Source organism: Canis lupus, chromosome 38, assembly GCF_048164855.1.
Source record: "Canis lupus baileyi chromosome 38, mCanLup2.hap1, whole genome shotgun sequence".
Classification (NCBI taxonomy): Eukaryota; Metazoa; Chordata; class Mammalia; order Carnivora; family Canidae; genus Canis; species Canis lupus.
In genome coordinates this window covers 3,911,997-3,927,176 of record NC_132875.1, presented here as the reverse complement: position 1 = coordinate 3,927,176, position 15,180 = coordinate 3,911,997, and the positions used below count along the sequence as shown (strand labels likewise).

The following is a 15,180-nucleotide window of genomic DNA, read 5'->3' as shown; positions in this document are numbered from 1 at the left end:
GGACTACATCAAACTAAAAAGCTTCTGCACAGCAAAGGAAACCATCAACAAATGAAAAGGCAACCTGCTGTATGGGTGAAAAAATATTTGCAAATAGTATATCTGGTAAGGAATTAATATCCAAAATATATAAAGAACTCGTACAACTCAATAGCAAAAACAACAACAACAACAAAAATCCAATTAAAAAACAGGCAGAAGATCCAAATAGACATTTTCCAAAGGAGACATACAGATGGCAAACAAGTAATGAAAAGATGTCCAATATCTGTGCATCATCAGGGGAATGCAAATCAAAACCCCAATGAGATCTCACCTCCCACCTTTTGGAGTGGCTACTGTCAAAGAGATAAGAAATAACAAGTGTTGGTGAGGATATGGAGAAAAATAAATCTTTATGCGCTACTGGTACAAATGTAAATTGGTGTAGCCTCTATGGAAAACAGTGTGGAGTTTCCTGAAAACATTAAAAATAGAACTACCATTCTGGGTGGCTCAGTCAGTTAGGCATCTGCCTTCAGCTCAGGTCATGGTCTCGGGGTCCTGGGATGGAGCCCTGCATCCAGCTCCCTGCTCACTGGGGAATCTGCTTCTCTCTCTCTCCCTCTGTTTCTCCCCCTGCTTGTGCTTTCATTCTCTTTCTCTCTCTCTCTCTCTCAAATTAATAAATAAAACCTTTTAAAAAAATAGAACTACCATGTGATCCAGCAATTTCACTTTTTGATATTTATCTGAAAAAAATGAAAACATTAATTCAAAAAGATATATGCACCACCACCCCTATGTTCACCACAGCATTATTTATAAGAGCCAAGATGTGGAAACAACCAAAGCGTCCATCAATGGATGAATGGATAAGGAAATTGTGGTATATTGTACAATAGAATCTTAATTATGAGAAAGAAGGAAATCCTGCCATTCGTGACAACATGAATGAAACCCGAGGGCATTATGCTAAGTGGAATAAGTCAGAGTCAATACTCTATGATCTCTCTTAAATGGGGAATCTAAAAAAAACAACAAGAAAAACAAGCTCACAGACATAGAGAAGAGATCGGTGGTTGCCTGAGGTCAGGGGTAGAGGGGTGGGAGAAATGGGTGAAGGGGATATAAATTTACTTAAAAATAAAATAAGAAATCTAACTGTTGTAAGGGGCAGTGGAAAGAACGAGCATCCTGGGAGGAAGGACATGGCATAGCGTTTTGTTATCACCGGATGAAGACAAAGCTTGTGATCAGAAAGCATTTGTCACATACCGAGGATCCCAAAGTTCTGTGGCTCCTGGTTTTGGTACCACCGTAACCTCCCTCTTGCCCTCATGACCCCTCGATGACAAACATCTCCACACTCTTACTTTCCTATTGTGCTCTGTGCCTTTCCTTAAGCTCACATGCTCTCCTTTTTTCTTTTCATCTAGCCTAACCAATTCCTTCCTGTCCAGCTCACTCTCATACCTTCCGTATTTCAACCAGGAAGACACTGGGGACCTGACCCGGGTTGTGTAGCACATGAACATCCTATGAGTCTCACACTCCAAGCGGCAGTTAGAGCACAGAGGTCAAGAATATGCTGCTGGAGGTGGATCGCATCTTCCCTCCGCCACCTCGCGAGCTCTGTAATCTTGAGGGAGTCACCTAATGTTCCTGGGACTCAGTTTCTCCTTTGTGAATAACAGTATGACCTAATTCATAAAATTATTGTGAAGATTAAATTTGCTGACACCCACTTAGAATAGCACCAGGAATATATTAAGCGCTCATTGAATATTAGTTGGTGCCCTTCTTTGAACTCTGCATTCTCTTTTTCCCTATTTGGCACAACCAGGGATGTTTGAGGGGCAGATGAGCTTCTGTTGTCCCCAGAGAAAGATCCTTTTACTGGCAGGAAGGATACCAAAGGCCACCCTCAGGCTAGACTTGACAAACAAACACACACACACACACACACACACACACACACACACACACAAGCAAGAAAGCCAATCTGGGCTGCATCAGGCATTGCTTGCTTCAGAGAAATTCAAGCAGGGAGGTCCTTCCCAGAATTTTTTATCTCCCTCTGAGGGCCCTCCTCAGCCGAATAAAGCAAGCAAGCAAAATCTCTCTCTCTCTCTCCCTCCCTCTCTCTCTCTCCCTCCCTCTCTCTCTCTCTCTCTCTCTCTCACACACACACACAAACATATATACATACGCATAACACTAGCACCTCAGATCTGGTTTCAGAAACCTGAAACTAGTACCACAGGCTCATTGCATGACCCCCACCAACCCTCTCGCACTCTCTGAGCACATGAATAAGGAGAGCTCAAGGAAACAAAAATGATTCTGCAATTTGGAAATGTGTGTAAGTAACTTAACTTGTATCAGCTTTGGTGGGAGACAAAGGGGTGAGGACAAGAGGACAACTCTGTGCAGAAAGGAACCAGAGCATCTCTGGTGCTTTGGTTTCTTTGCGAGGGTGAGTCAGTCCCAAGGGGCTTTCTAGTGCCAGCCTAGCTTGCTGGGCGTGCTAACGAGACCAAGGCTACAAGAACGAGCTCTGTATGATCCTGTTAGTCTTCTCTTATTCCTTGGCCTCAGGTCATCCCTCAAACCCCAGTGACCCCTCATCCCCATCAACGCACACTGGCAGTCACAAAAGGAAACCATGAGGATGCCCAGCTATTACATGATTATTGGAGAAAGTCATTTCCTTACTGACTCCCTGGTGGGGCTGGATGGTTTTAGTGGAAAGAACTTAGGGCCAGGAGACTAGCGCCATGAGTTCCTGCTTTACCATTAGCTAGATGTGTGCCCATGGACGAATCACTCACCCCCTTTGACACCACTTCCTTTATCTGTCAAATGAGGAAGAGGGACTTAAATATCACTAAGGTCCATTGCAACACAAACGGCCTAGGATGCTAGTTTGCCTAGACCTGAAGAACTTACTGGAAGGTAGGATTGATGCTGGAAATAACAAAATCCCAGTGAGGAACCTAAAACAAATCTGGAGTCTATAGGAGAAGAATTCCTCCTCTCAAAATCCCAGCCCCTTCATGTCTTTGTCTCTGCCCTGAGAGAAGAACATTCTAGACACCGAAAGAGGACTCCCCCACCCCAGGGCTCTGAATCACTAGTAAGTTGCCTGCTTCCTATGAGGGGAAAGCGTGGAATGGAAACAGGAAGGAAGCCCCAGCCCTGCCCTGCCCTGCCCTGGCTCCATACCATGGATCCTAAATGCCTGGGTTGCCTGTTAGGGAAAAAGAACTGTTTTTCCCTTTTCCAAGTAAAACCAGTTATCACAGGCCAAGTCAGAGGGTGGGACCAACTGCCCTTGTGCTCCTCACAGACAGCAATTATCAGGTTGGTTTGGTGAGTCTTTAGGACCTCAGACCCCTGGGCTTGGGTCCGGGGTAATCAGGTCACTTTTATTCATCCTCTTAGCTAGAAAGTCATGAGATTCTGGGCCCTGGCTGGCCATCGAGGGAGAAGCCTAGAGGAGTCTGACCTTGCTGGCTGATCAAACAAATACTAAAGCCCAGAGCGTTCTTATGCTTCATTGTGAAGTCTAAAGACTTCTCTTTCTCCTGGAGGTACTCCCAGGCTCTCCTGTTGAGTCCAGTAGCCCAGCTCAAGTTGAGAAGGAGGCGAAACTTGACCCAAAGACCTGCAAGAGGATGGAAAAGCTGCCTCTTTGGGTCCCTCACTCACCCTCCTCCAGGCAGCCCATGTGAACCTCTCCCTCCCTCCAGCAACAGCTTATGCTATTCCTTCTTCCTGAAAGACTTCTTGGACCCACCTCCAGAGACAAAAAAAAAAAAAAAAAAAAAAAAGCCATACAAAAGGCTTCTAGTATTATGAAACTCCTGCATGTCAGGCTGGGGCAGCTATTCTGTACCCAATCTGTCACTAGGGGGCATTTTAGGGTACATTTTTTTTTTTTTAATTAATCAGCTATCTTCTTTGTGCTTAACCTCAAAGGCAAGCTTGTAATGAAGCTCAGATTTTAGATTCCTGAGTCTGAGAAGCACCAGGAGTTGGGGACAAGCAGGTTTTCTTACAAAGAGCCACTCAAGGTCAGGAACCCTACTTCCAAGCCTAAAGCCCATCCATATATTCCAATATAGGCAGTAAGGCTCCCACACCATAAAATCATAGTAAGTTTGTGCCAGAAAGGCTCTCAGAGATCATGTAGTCCAACTTCATCTCACTACAGGAGAAAGGATTAAGGAAGTGTGAAGAAAAGTACAACGGCATGCTTAATGCCACACAACTAATTTAAGACCAACCCAGGGTTGTAACTAGGCTGTTCCTCAAAATAATCTTCTGAGTGAGTTAAATACTATGTTCTGTGTGAATTGCAAATCATTCATCAGATTGTTCTAATAATATCCAAGTCATTTGTTGATTTGTAGGAACGTTTTTCAGAAATTGTTGGTATGACTGTTTGACAGGGATACCACTCGCTAGCTGACACACCTGAGCCATGATTTTGACAGAGGAAACTGCCTTGACCTTTTCCAATGACTTCCGTCATTGAATCGACAGTCTTCAGGACCCAGTCCCTGGGGCACTGTTACAACTGGAAGATGACTCGGCACACTGCCCACACTTTAGAACTGTGTGTGCATCCTCCTGCATGTCAGTATTTCCGGGGTGGACCTGCAGAGCCCACACCGCAGCCCCCAGTGGTAACACCACCTTCAACACTGCCGTTACTGGAAATGCCACCACTACCACCTGCCCCACTAACCCCTTCACTGCCACTGTCAAAGCTCTGGCGTTTTAGAGTAGTGAGCCAGCAGCACTCTGCCATCATGTCTCATGTCATGATCTACTACCTGTATCGCACTAGCACTACTCTGCATCCCCTGAGGGGTGACGCCAGCAGCCATGATGAAATCTCTAAAATGGACTTAAATTAATGAGCTTATTTTAGACTCAGTATTATTAAGTTTAGTGCTTAGCCCAGTTGCTTTTTGCCAGCCAATATTTTATATCAAGTAATCTATTAAAATATGTGTCGATATTTTTACAATTGGCTCTATATAAGATCTGTTTATAAGCCAGTTCTCCTGACTTAAATCCAAGATGCCATTTAGTTATTCCATGCAGCCAACCTATGGGGAAAACATAAGTGGCCAAGAATTTCCATCTCTCAATAGATAACAATAAGGACTTCTAAATAGTCACCCATAAATCCATAGGCATGCATTTATTATATATCTACTCTATGTTCATCAGTGTGTATCCCCTAAGACTCCACGACCCCTCAGCTTGGTGACCAAATCCTGTAACATGAATTACAATATCCCATTGTTTGCCTTCAGCTTACCTTGGTAGAATAGAAAAATCGGTAGAGAGAAGGATTAGTTCATTAATGTATTTCAAATATTCTATGTTCCTATAAAGATCTTTGCAAATCAAGACCTTTATTTCTTTTTCCTTGGCAGAAAGATCCAACAGAAATGGGTGACAGCAGGAATAGGGGGAAAAGATTTAAAGATAACTCTTTGCTATCTTCCAATAGCTCCTGCTGCAGGGATCCAGCAGGGTTCTCTCACACAGAGGGACAGCTCCTCTGGTTTTACCCATTAAAACACGTCATTCCAGTCTCTGTGGATGTCATTCCAGTCTCTGTGGATGTGCCTGGCACCAAAACCTTTGACCACTGTGCACACATAGTGACTCTTCCTCTGAAACCCAATCTGGGCTTGTTAAACATAACAAGAGGCAACCACACTTCAACCAGATGAGAGGAACTCAGAGGAGAAAAAATGAAAAAACGGTGAGTCCGAGTTCAGATCCGAGATGTTCCAATTAAGCTCATTGTAAGAAAGCTGTAGGGCACTGGGTTTATTAAACCAATAAATCTTTGGTTTTAAGGTGTTTTGATTATAGTTCCTTTTCAGGTATGAAGAATATCCCGTGGAGATGGGATTCTGGTGAGGGGAAGAGGGTGAGAATTTTCACAACTACCCTCATGCTACATGAAAAGGACAAAATAAAAATGTCCTCAAAAATCAAATACATCATGGAGCACCTAAAACTCTCATACACTATCGTGGAGTGGAAAATTAGGAAAAATCCCTTTAGAAAACCCTTTGGCAGTATGTAGAAAACCATATTGTATGTAGCATACAACCCAGCAATTCCGCTTCTAGGTGTGTACCCCAAAAAGCTGAGTACATAGTTCTACCAAAAGACCTTTATGAGAATGATTGTAGCAGATTTGTTCCTGATGAATGCAAACTGGAAACAATCCAAATTCCCATCCACAGTAGACTGGATAAATAAAATAGTCAAACAAAGTAACATTATATAACAATGAAAACAAACAGTTGCCAACTGCATGTAAGAGTAGGGATGAATGTCACAACACAATGAATGAAAGAAGCCAGACACAAAAGAGTATTTAGGGATCATCTGCTTTCACTTATATAAAGTACAAAAACAGGCAAAAATTAACCTATATTGTTAGAAAGCAGGATAACATTTAGCATGGGGTGAGCGTGGGAAGAAGTAACTGGAGAGGAGCATGAGGAGAGCCTGCCTTCCAAGTCTGGTGAAGCTCTGTTTTGTAATCTGGATCCTGCTGATGGATGTATTCAGTTTGCAAAATTCATCACATTGAGCACTTAGACTATGGGTACCTTCCTATATTTTTATGTGTTGACATGAAAAATTGACTGTTGTCCTTCATCCTTCCCTGTATTCAAGCCTTCCCCCCGGTAACTCTTTATGCCATTCCACTGTGATGCTGGGCTTGGCCATGCCACTCACTTTGGACAATGAGATTTCAGTGACTGAAGCATCAGCTTGCAAAATGCTGCGCATTTCTGCTTCTGCTTTTGCTCTTGTGCAATTCTGCTAAAAGATCTCCACACTAGTCTGCTAGAAGAGAGCACAGCCAAGGTGCCTGGTCATCAGAGCCAACACCATCCCCGATGAACCAATAACCAGCTGACTCCTGGATATGTGCATGAACCCAGAGATCAGAACAACAGTTCAACCAAGCCCAAACTAAATTACCAGCACTACACAGGTTGTTAGGAGGCACTGCTGGGGTAATAGACAAGGGATAAAACCGTATGCTTCAATTTAAAGGTAAAATATACATGTAACTTTTAAAAAATGAGGGAAACTAAAAAGATTTCTCTTAACACATGTATTTTTTAGTATGGCCACACCCGGCAGGAAAGACTGCCCACAAGACGAAGGTCCCAAAGGCACAACAGGACGTCCAAGTAAAACACAAACCTGAACCAGAGAAAAATAACTGGAAATCCAACCTGCAGAGGTTCTGCATGGCATCTAAAAATTCTCTCCTTCTGTTTCTTAGAAGATGCAGAAGCAAATGCCTGCTTCTTCCACTTTTTTTTTTTAATTCCCATTTCCTCCACCCTACTTTATATCAGGAACTCTTTTGTGATAGTCAAGATGTTATACAGACACAGGACATTAGTTTCTGATTCTATTTTGGACATGTTTCATCATGAAAGTAAGAGGAAGGAAGGAAGGAAGGAAGGAAGGAAGGAAGGAAGGAAGGAAGGAAGGAAGGAAAGAAGGAAGGGAAAGCAAGAGAAGGAAGGAAGGAACCCTTTGGGTACCCTTGGCAGGGTCTTTCCCAAGATGAACACTGATGGACTCTTCCAGCATGTGGCTGAGCAATGGCTGTGTTACCTGGATTGACCTGAGCTTTTGCAGAACTCAAGATGGGCAGCAGCAGGAGCAGCATCAAGGGCATCCTGGGAACGGAGTTCAGCTCACAAGATGGTGTTGGAACTGGAGACTGCAGCCCACCAAAAAATTCGAGAAAACAAGAAAGAGGAGAGGAAATGAGTGACATAAATACTGTCAACATGAATGAATATGACTTGTACGATTATATTTGTGTTCTTAGAGTTTTTATTTCTATATCAGGGACTTCAAATCACAGACTTTGAGAACCATTGGGACACTCAAAAGTCACATCATGTAGGAATTTCCAAACTCTATTAGATTGTGGAATTAAAATTAGCAAAATTTTAGACAGGCAACAAACTTTTACTGAGATATAAAACTACCCAAATTGCAAATGGTGAGAAAACAAAACCTACGTTTATGAAGTTTTCATAATTTTGATATTGATTCCAAAACTAAACCAAGAAAAACATTCCATGGTGTTAATGTGTTTGCCTTTCAAAAGATCTAAGGTCAATATTGATCCTGACTTTACTGGCTCTGGAGTGGTAGGTACCTGGGATTCTGTGTCTTTAAATTCCCCCAAATGACCTGTGTGGTAAGGGCTTAGGGTTGAGACACTGAGTATGAACTCACATTCAGTTTAATAGAGATACATAACGTTACATATGGAACATTTACAGATATAGGCATATATACAGGTTAGCATACACACATGGTCTCTTTGCTGTGTCGGCCAAGAGGGCCTGGAAGCCAGACACCATGATGTCCGCAAGTAAGCCTGGTGCCCCCATCTTGGTTTTCAATACCTCAAAAAAAGGAACCAGAGTTCCCTGGAGACATGGCTGATCCCAGGTCTGGGGCAGGACACATACAGAATCTTTTAGTGACAGAAATCAAGAAAGCATACACCCCCCAAAATGATGGGGACGTATCAAAGGGACACAGGAACCAACTGAAAAAGTTCCCAGTGGCCAAAGCTGGAACATCTTGAGTGACAAAATAAATAAAGTAGTATTGGATTATAACTCAAGGTATAAAATAAATATCTACAAGTCCGTGTTGATATAAATAAATGATTGAATAAACAAATGGAGAGAACAGAAAAATTTCCCATTCAGAAGAATTCTAAATAATTTAGGCAGACACTCAGCTCTTAAAAGAGTTGACACATAACCTCTCCCCTTAGGGTGAACTGCGCACAGTGACTTTCTCCCAAAGAGCCCAGTATGGACATGGAGAAAGGACCTTTTCAGCAGAGGAACTTGATGAACACGACCTCAAGCCAGGTGATGGAGGTTAGCCTCACCACTGATAAGTCATACTGATACTACATATCCTGGATATGATGTGATGAGAATGGTACTTAGCCTCTGTGGTCTTCCTCCTAAAAACTCATTACTTCAGTCTGATCATGAGAAAACCATCAGACGGATCCAAATTTAGGGACATTTTCCAAAATCCCTATTGAGTAATCCTCAAAACTGTCAAGATCACCAAAGACAAGAAAGTCCAAGAAACTGTCACAGCTAAGGGAGACTTAGGAGACGTCATAACTACAGGTAGTGTGGTGCCCTGAAGGACCATCCTGGAACAGATAAAGGACATCAGCAGAAAACTGAGGACTTCTGAATAAAGTATAGACTTTAGTTAATAATAACGTATCAACATTGGTTCATTTACTGTGACAAAGGTCCTATACTAATGTACAACGTTAATAATAGGAGACACACTGGCTATTGGATAAACAGGAATTTCATGCACTATCCTTGCATTGATTCTGTAAATATAAAGTTGTTCTAGAATAAAAATTTTCTTCAAAAGTTTCCTCCAGGTAACACCAATCATCAACCAAACACTGGATCCACTGTTATAAATAACCTGTAATACATAATTATAAAGGAAGACAAAATCCCGTTCAGCTGGGGTGATTAAAGAAGGCTTCACGGAGAACTCTGATTTGATCAGGTTCTTGAAAGCTAGTAGGATTATAATGGGCTATAATGGGGAGAGAGTAAATAATGTGCTAACATAGCCAAGACCCTGTTTGAGGAAACAGAAGCTTTCCATGATGTTTTCTAGGCAGTAGAACTCTGATCTGCCCTCCTCAAAAAAAGTGGTGTAAAAAAGAAAAAGAAAAAGAAAAAAGAAAAAACACACACCAAACCACAGCACCAAAGCAGTTATTCATATGCCTGGAGAGGATGGAGCCAAAACTAATCAAACACACAAGACTAAAGTGGCCTTATGGTGGGGGTCAGCGATGGGTGATCCAAAGACCACAAAAGATAAGCATGGTCTCATGGCACTGATTTGGATGGGTAGATATGTGTCGCAGCATCCCTAGTCACTGCCAGCAGCAAGAACATCGTGTTTCCATCAATGAGTCCCCAAACTAGTATGTCCAGAGAAGCACGCAGGCAGATCTTGGAGACATTGGTCGTGGCTGTACTCCAGCACCAGCCATGACCACAATCCAGGATGTCCTTCCACAAAGACTGAGCTCCTTGCGTGCAACCATTTGGCCCTGCGAGCACTGCCGAGGCCAACTGCCCTCTCTTTTGTAAGGGAGTCCTACAATTCTCTCTCATGGCACCTTTCTCCTGAGTTGTTGGCCATGCCCTCCTCCCCACCATAGCCATCCCCGGTGGTTCCTTCTACTGGGCCCATCTTTTATACCTCACTCGTTCACCAAAACACACACTGATCTTGCCTCCATAGATTCTCTGTGACACAGTTATAAATTTACCCATGTAGTCATTACCTTCAAAATGGCTCATCCTTGTATCCCCTGAAGAATACTTTCTATTTTGCACAAAGCAGGTGCTCAAAAATGGTTTTTCACGGAATGAAGTAGAACCTATCAGATGTTCAAAAAATTTTGACTGCATTTCCTTTTGGAAACTGCAGCTTGGTTTCAGGCTGTGAATCCCCAAAACAAGTGACTATTTCTGCTTTGCTTGCTTAAAATTAAGGTGTTGGCAGCTAACAAACACGGAAGAAGTGAAGTACCCTAACTACACCACAGATCTCTAACACGTGCCAAAGACTCTCTCATGTAATATTCACGGTAACCCAAGTTGGTTAGTTTTCATCAGCAAGGTAACTGAGGAGGAAGAGGTTAAAACTGATCTGGTTACACAGCTGACAGGTGCCAAAACTCATGCGAACCCAGGGTTTGTATTATTCCAATACCCACATGGGTTTTGTCGTCGTCGTCGTTGTTTGTTTTGTTTTTGTCGTCATCCTTTGATCTGGCCTCTGCCCACGCACGTCACCAGAGCTACACTCCTGCTTCTGCCTCAGGACCTCCGCCAAAATGCTTCGTGCTCTCTTTGTCTACATCAAAGCTCTGTTCAGCAGTCACTTCCTCTGTGAACTACTCTCTGGCCTTCTGGTTGCACGCACTAAAAGCTTCTTATTATTTTTCTACAAAGAAATGATCCTAGTTTCTAATTACATACTCTTTGCTGTAGTGTCTAATTAGGGTCTCCCCCTACACCCCTCCCCCTATAAGTTCCATGTTTATTCTACTCGCCATTGCTTTCTCAACACCTACCAGAGTGCTGGATAAATATTTGCAGCATGAATTAATGATTGCCTTGGGCCACATATTCAGTGACTACATTTGGCCACGCTAAATTCCATACCCTAAAAGGAAGTGTACCCGAGGTTTATGATAAGCATACATCACCCTTTTCTGCCCCTTTGGGGGAGTTTTTCCAAGGGTTCCATATTTAAGCAATGCGACAATGTGAGCAGAAGCCACAAACACACATAGGAGAACTTCAAGGATGTAGAAAGGCCCTTCTCTATCCACTTCTTTGGTTGATAGTACAAATCCTTTTGACAATTCATGCAAGTTTTGAGAATAAAGCTCAACTGTAAATATCCTTGCTCAAGGGGTGTTCCTTCATCCCTTCTTCCAGTAGCTATGCTCTAAGTGTCTACGGGTGCTATTCCACGTGCTAAAAAAGGCAGCTTGGAGCTGCCATCATGAAGCTTGCAATCCACAAGTGAACAAATAAATAAACAAGAACTCTAAAGAGATGTGTGTGCCATGAAGAAAACGCAATGGGGCGATGCAGTAGACAGTAAACGAGGGCTACTTCAGGTACGGAGGTCAGGAAAGCCCTGTCCGAGTGTGGGATTGGCACAGAAATATATAAAGAGAACAATGAAGAGAACAGGCAACCCAGAAAAGACTCATATATAAGTGGGAACTTACTAAATTCTAAAAGGGGTATTCAAAATCAGTGAAACAGTTCATTTGTATTCGGAAACAAATAAAGGTATACCCATAACTCACACACAAAACAGAAAGCCCAAAATGTAGAAGTAGAACTCTAAAAATATTTCAAGAAAGCATAGCATCTGCTAGAAGCTAACCGTAAGGAAGGCCTACACAAATGAGACAAAGGAAACAAATCCAAAAATGAAAAAAGTGATAAAATCTTCCATCAAAATGTTAAATGCCTTTGAGACCAAAGGCATCATAAACATAACAGAGAAGCAACAGGCTAAGATAGATCTTTGAAATTTTATAACAAAGTAATTTCCCACGTAAATATGGATGCATGGATCATTTTTTGAAAGCCACTATTAAAATCAGCCAAGAAAATTAAAAGCATTTAACAGAAGAAACAATATAATGCCAGTAAACATCTGAAAGTACTGAACCTCATTAAGAATCAGAAAGACAAACACTAAAACCGTCATTAAGTACCAATTTGACTCATTAGGTTGGCAAAATTTTTAAGTGTGATAATATGGATGTGGCAACAATGTGGGGGAATAAATACTCTTGTAGTCTGCCGCTGGCTGTGTAAATTAGACAATAATTTAAATTTAAAACTGCATATACCCTATCATCCATCTATTCCACTTATTATTAGTTACTCTAGAGAAATATTTATGAACCTGCACGATGGGGTGTGTACAAAGAAGTGCTTTGGAATATTTTTAAAATTTTATTTTATTGTGGTAAGAACACATAACGTAAGATCTCCTCTCTTAATAAATTTTCCAGTGTTCAGTATGTTATTGTTCACCGTAGGTACAATGTGGTACATCAGATTTCTAGAATGCACTCGTCTTGCTCAATCTTAATTTTATGCCTGTTAATTAGTAGCTCCCCATTTCCCCTCCCCCTCAGTCCCTGGCAACCACCATTCCACTCTTCCATTAGATAATTTTTTTAAAGATTTTATTTATTTATTCATGAGAGAGACAGAAAGAGAGGCAGAGACACAGGCAGAGGGAGATCCAGAATCACATGCTGGGCTGAGGGCAGGATATAATATATAATATAATTATAATATCTTGGAACTATGCAGTATTTGTCCTTCTGTGACTGATTTATTTCACTTAACATAATGTCCTTAAGGTTCATCAATGTTGTTGCATGTTACAGAATGTCTTTCTTCTTGAAGGCCGAATAATATAATATTCCATTGTGTGTATAGGCCACATTTTTTTTATTCATTTACGTATCAATATCTGGATTGTCTCCACATCTTAGCTCTTGCAAATAGTACTGCAATGAATGTGGGAGTGCTAGTACTTCTTCAAGATCCTGATTCCAATTCTCTTGAAAAAAATCAAAAAAAAAAAAAAAAAGAAAAAAATCCGCAGAAGTAGGATTTAATGAACCTGCATACTGTCTTCCATAGTGGCTGTGGCCAACTTATCTTTGAGAAGGGTGCCATGAATACACAATTGGAGAAAGGAACAATCTCTCCAAAAATGGTATTGAAAAAACCGATACCCACATGTAAAAGAATGGAATTGGACCCTGATCTTATGCCACACACAAGGATCAACTCAAAATGGATTAAAGTCTTGAATGTAAGACCTGAAACTTTACAACTCCTGGGAGAAAACATGGGAAAAGCATCATGACATCGGCCTTGGCGATGATTTCATAGATACGACACCAAAAGCATAGGCAACAACAACAAAAATAAACAAGCAAGATTACACCAAACTATAAAGCTTCTCCACAGCAAAGGAAACCATTGACAGAGTGAAAGGCAACCCATACCATGGGAGAAAAGATCTGTAAACCATACATCTGATAAGGGATTAATATTCAGAATATATAAAAAAATACTACAACTCAATAGCCAAAAACTCATAACCCAATTTTTAAATGGGTTAAGGACTTGAATAGACATTTCTCCAAAGAAGACACATGAATGGACAAGAGGCATATGAAAAAAAAATGCTTAATCATTCATCATCAGGCAAATACAAATCAAAACTGCAATGAGTTATCACCTCACACTTATTCAGAAAGGCCAGTATCAAAGAGAGAGAGGGAGAGAGAGAGAGAAGTGTTGGCAAGGATGTGAAGACACCGTTGGCACAATATTTTTTTTTAAATAACAAAAACTTGGGGGAAATTACTACAAATATGAGAATGCCAGAAACTACGGTATATTCCTACTGTGAAATACTATGCAAGACTTTAAAAGGATGAGCTGGAGAGTGACATAGTTAGGTGTCTATGTTGTATTTTTGAATGAACAAACATGTTACAAGGTCTATGTAAATCTTTATGGGTGAGTGCACACACACCCACACACTCACATACTTTTATACCTACACAAAAGCTCTAGAAGGGTAAACACTGCCCTAAAAACAAGCTTCACTCTAGTGCTCCCCGCAGTGTTCAAATAAGAGGGTAAACAGAGGCAGAGCAAGGACTCTTCGGAGACAGTGCTGATAACAGTAGGTCCCTCAGAGACAGGAGTGCTTGGCAGAGGAGATTGGGAATGGCGAGCAAAAGGAAACTCTAGCCTTACTTGTCGTGTTTGGATTCTTAACAAGGAAAATGTGTTCCTTGTTAATGTCTTCTACATTGCTTTTTGTGACAAAAAACAATTTTCTGGGGGCAATCTATCAGAATGGGGGGGGGGAGTGCTTACAACCATGCATGTCCCAGAGGTTAGAGGTATGTGGGGAACTTCTCTTGTATCTGAAGAAGCACTTGTGGGACTGAGCAGTCTTATTGATTGGGACACCTCGTACATGAATAAAGTAGAAGCAAAAAAAGAAAAAACAGTTGAGAATTGCTGCTTATATCTTACTTTGTTGAGCTTTTTTTTTTTCTAGAACACTTGCACTTCAGTAGGTGCCCCTAAACACATTATTATTGAGCCTCACAACATTCCTGAGGAGAAAGAGTACCACCTCCCTTTACAGACTAGGAAAGTAAGGACGTAGGTCCCTTCACCCACTCACAGCCCAATATTTTCCAAAGAATATCATTAGGGGGGATCCCTGGGTGGCGCAGCAGTTTAGCACCTCCCTTTGGCCCAGGGCGCGATCCTGGAGAGCTGGGATCGAATCCCACGTCGGGCTCCCGGTGCATGGAGCCTGCTTCTCCCTCTGCCTATGTCTCTGCCTCTCTCTCTCTCTCTCTCTCTCTGTGTGTGACTATCATAAACAAATAAAAATTTAAAAAAAAGAATATCATTAGGTATGTAGCTCAGAGAGAAGGTGTCTCCTTTT

General features: G+C 41.7%; 1 protein-coding gene across 5 annotated transcripts in view; it reads right to left on the bottom strand.

The window, feature by feature from the left end:
* DDR2 (discoidin domain receptor tyrosine kinase 2) overlaps window positions 1–15,180 on the bottom strand; it is a 150,008-nt gene that overhangs the window by 53,778 nt on the left and 81,050 nt on the right. For all 5 annotated transcript variants that reach the window (XM_072814723.1, XM_072814726.1, XM_072814724.1 and 2 more), the window contains one exon: window positions 7,666–7,774. In XM_072814723.1, coding sequence (XP_072670824.1) covers window positions 7,666–7,774 — 109 coding nt within the window. The remainder of the gene's footprint in view (window positions 1–7,665; window positions 7,775–15,180) is intronic.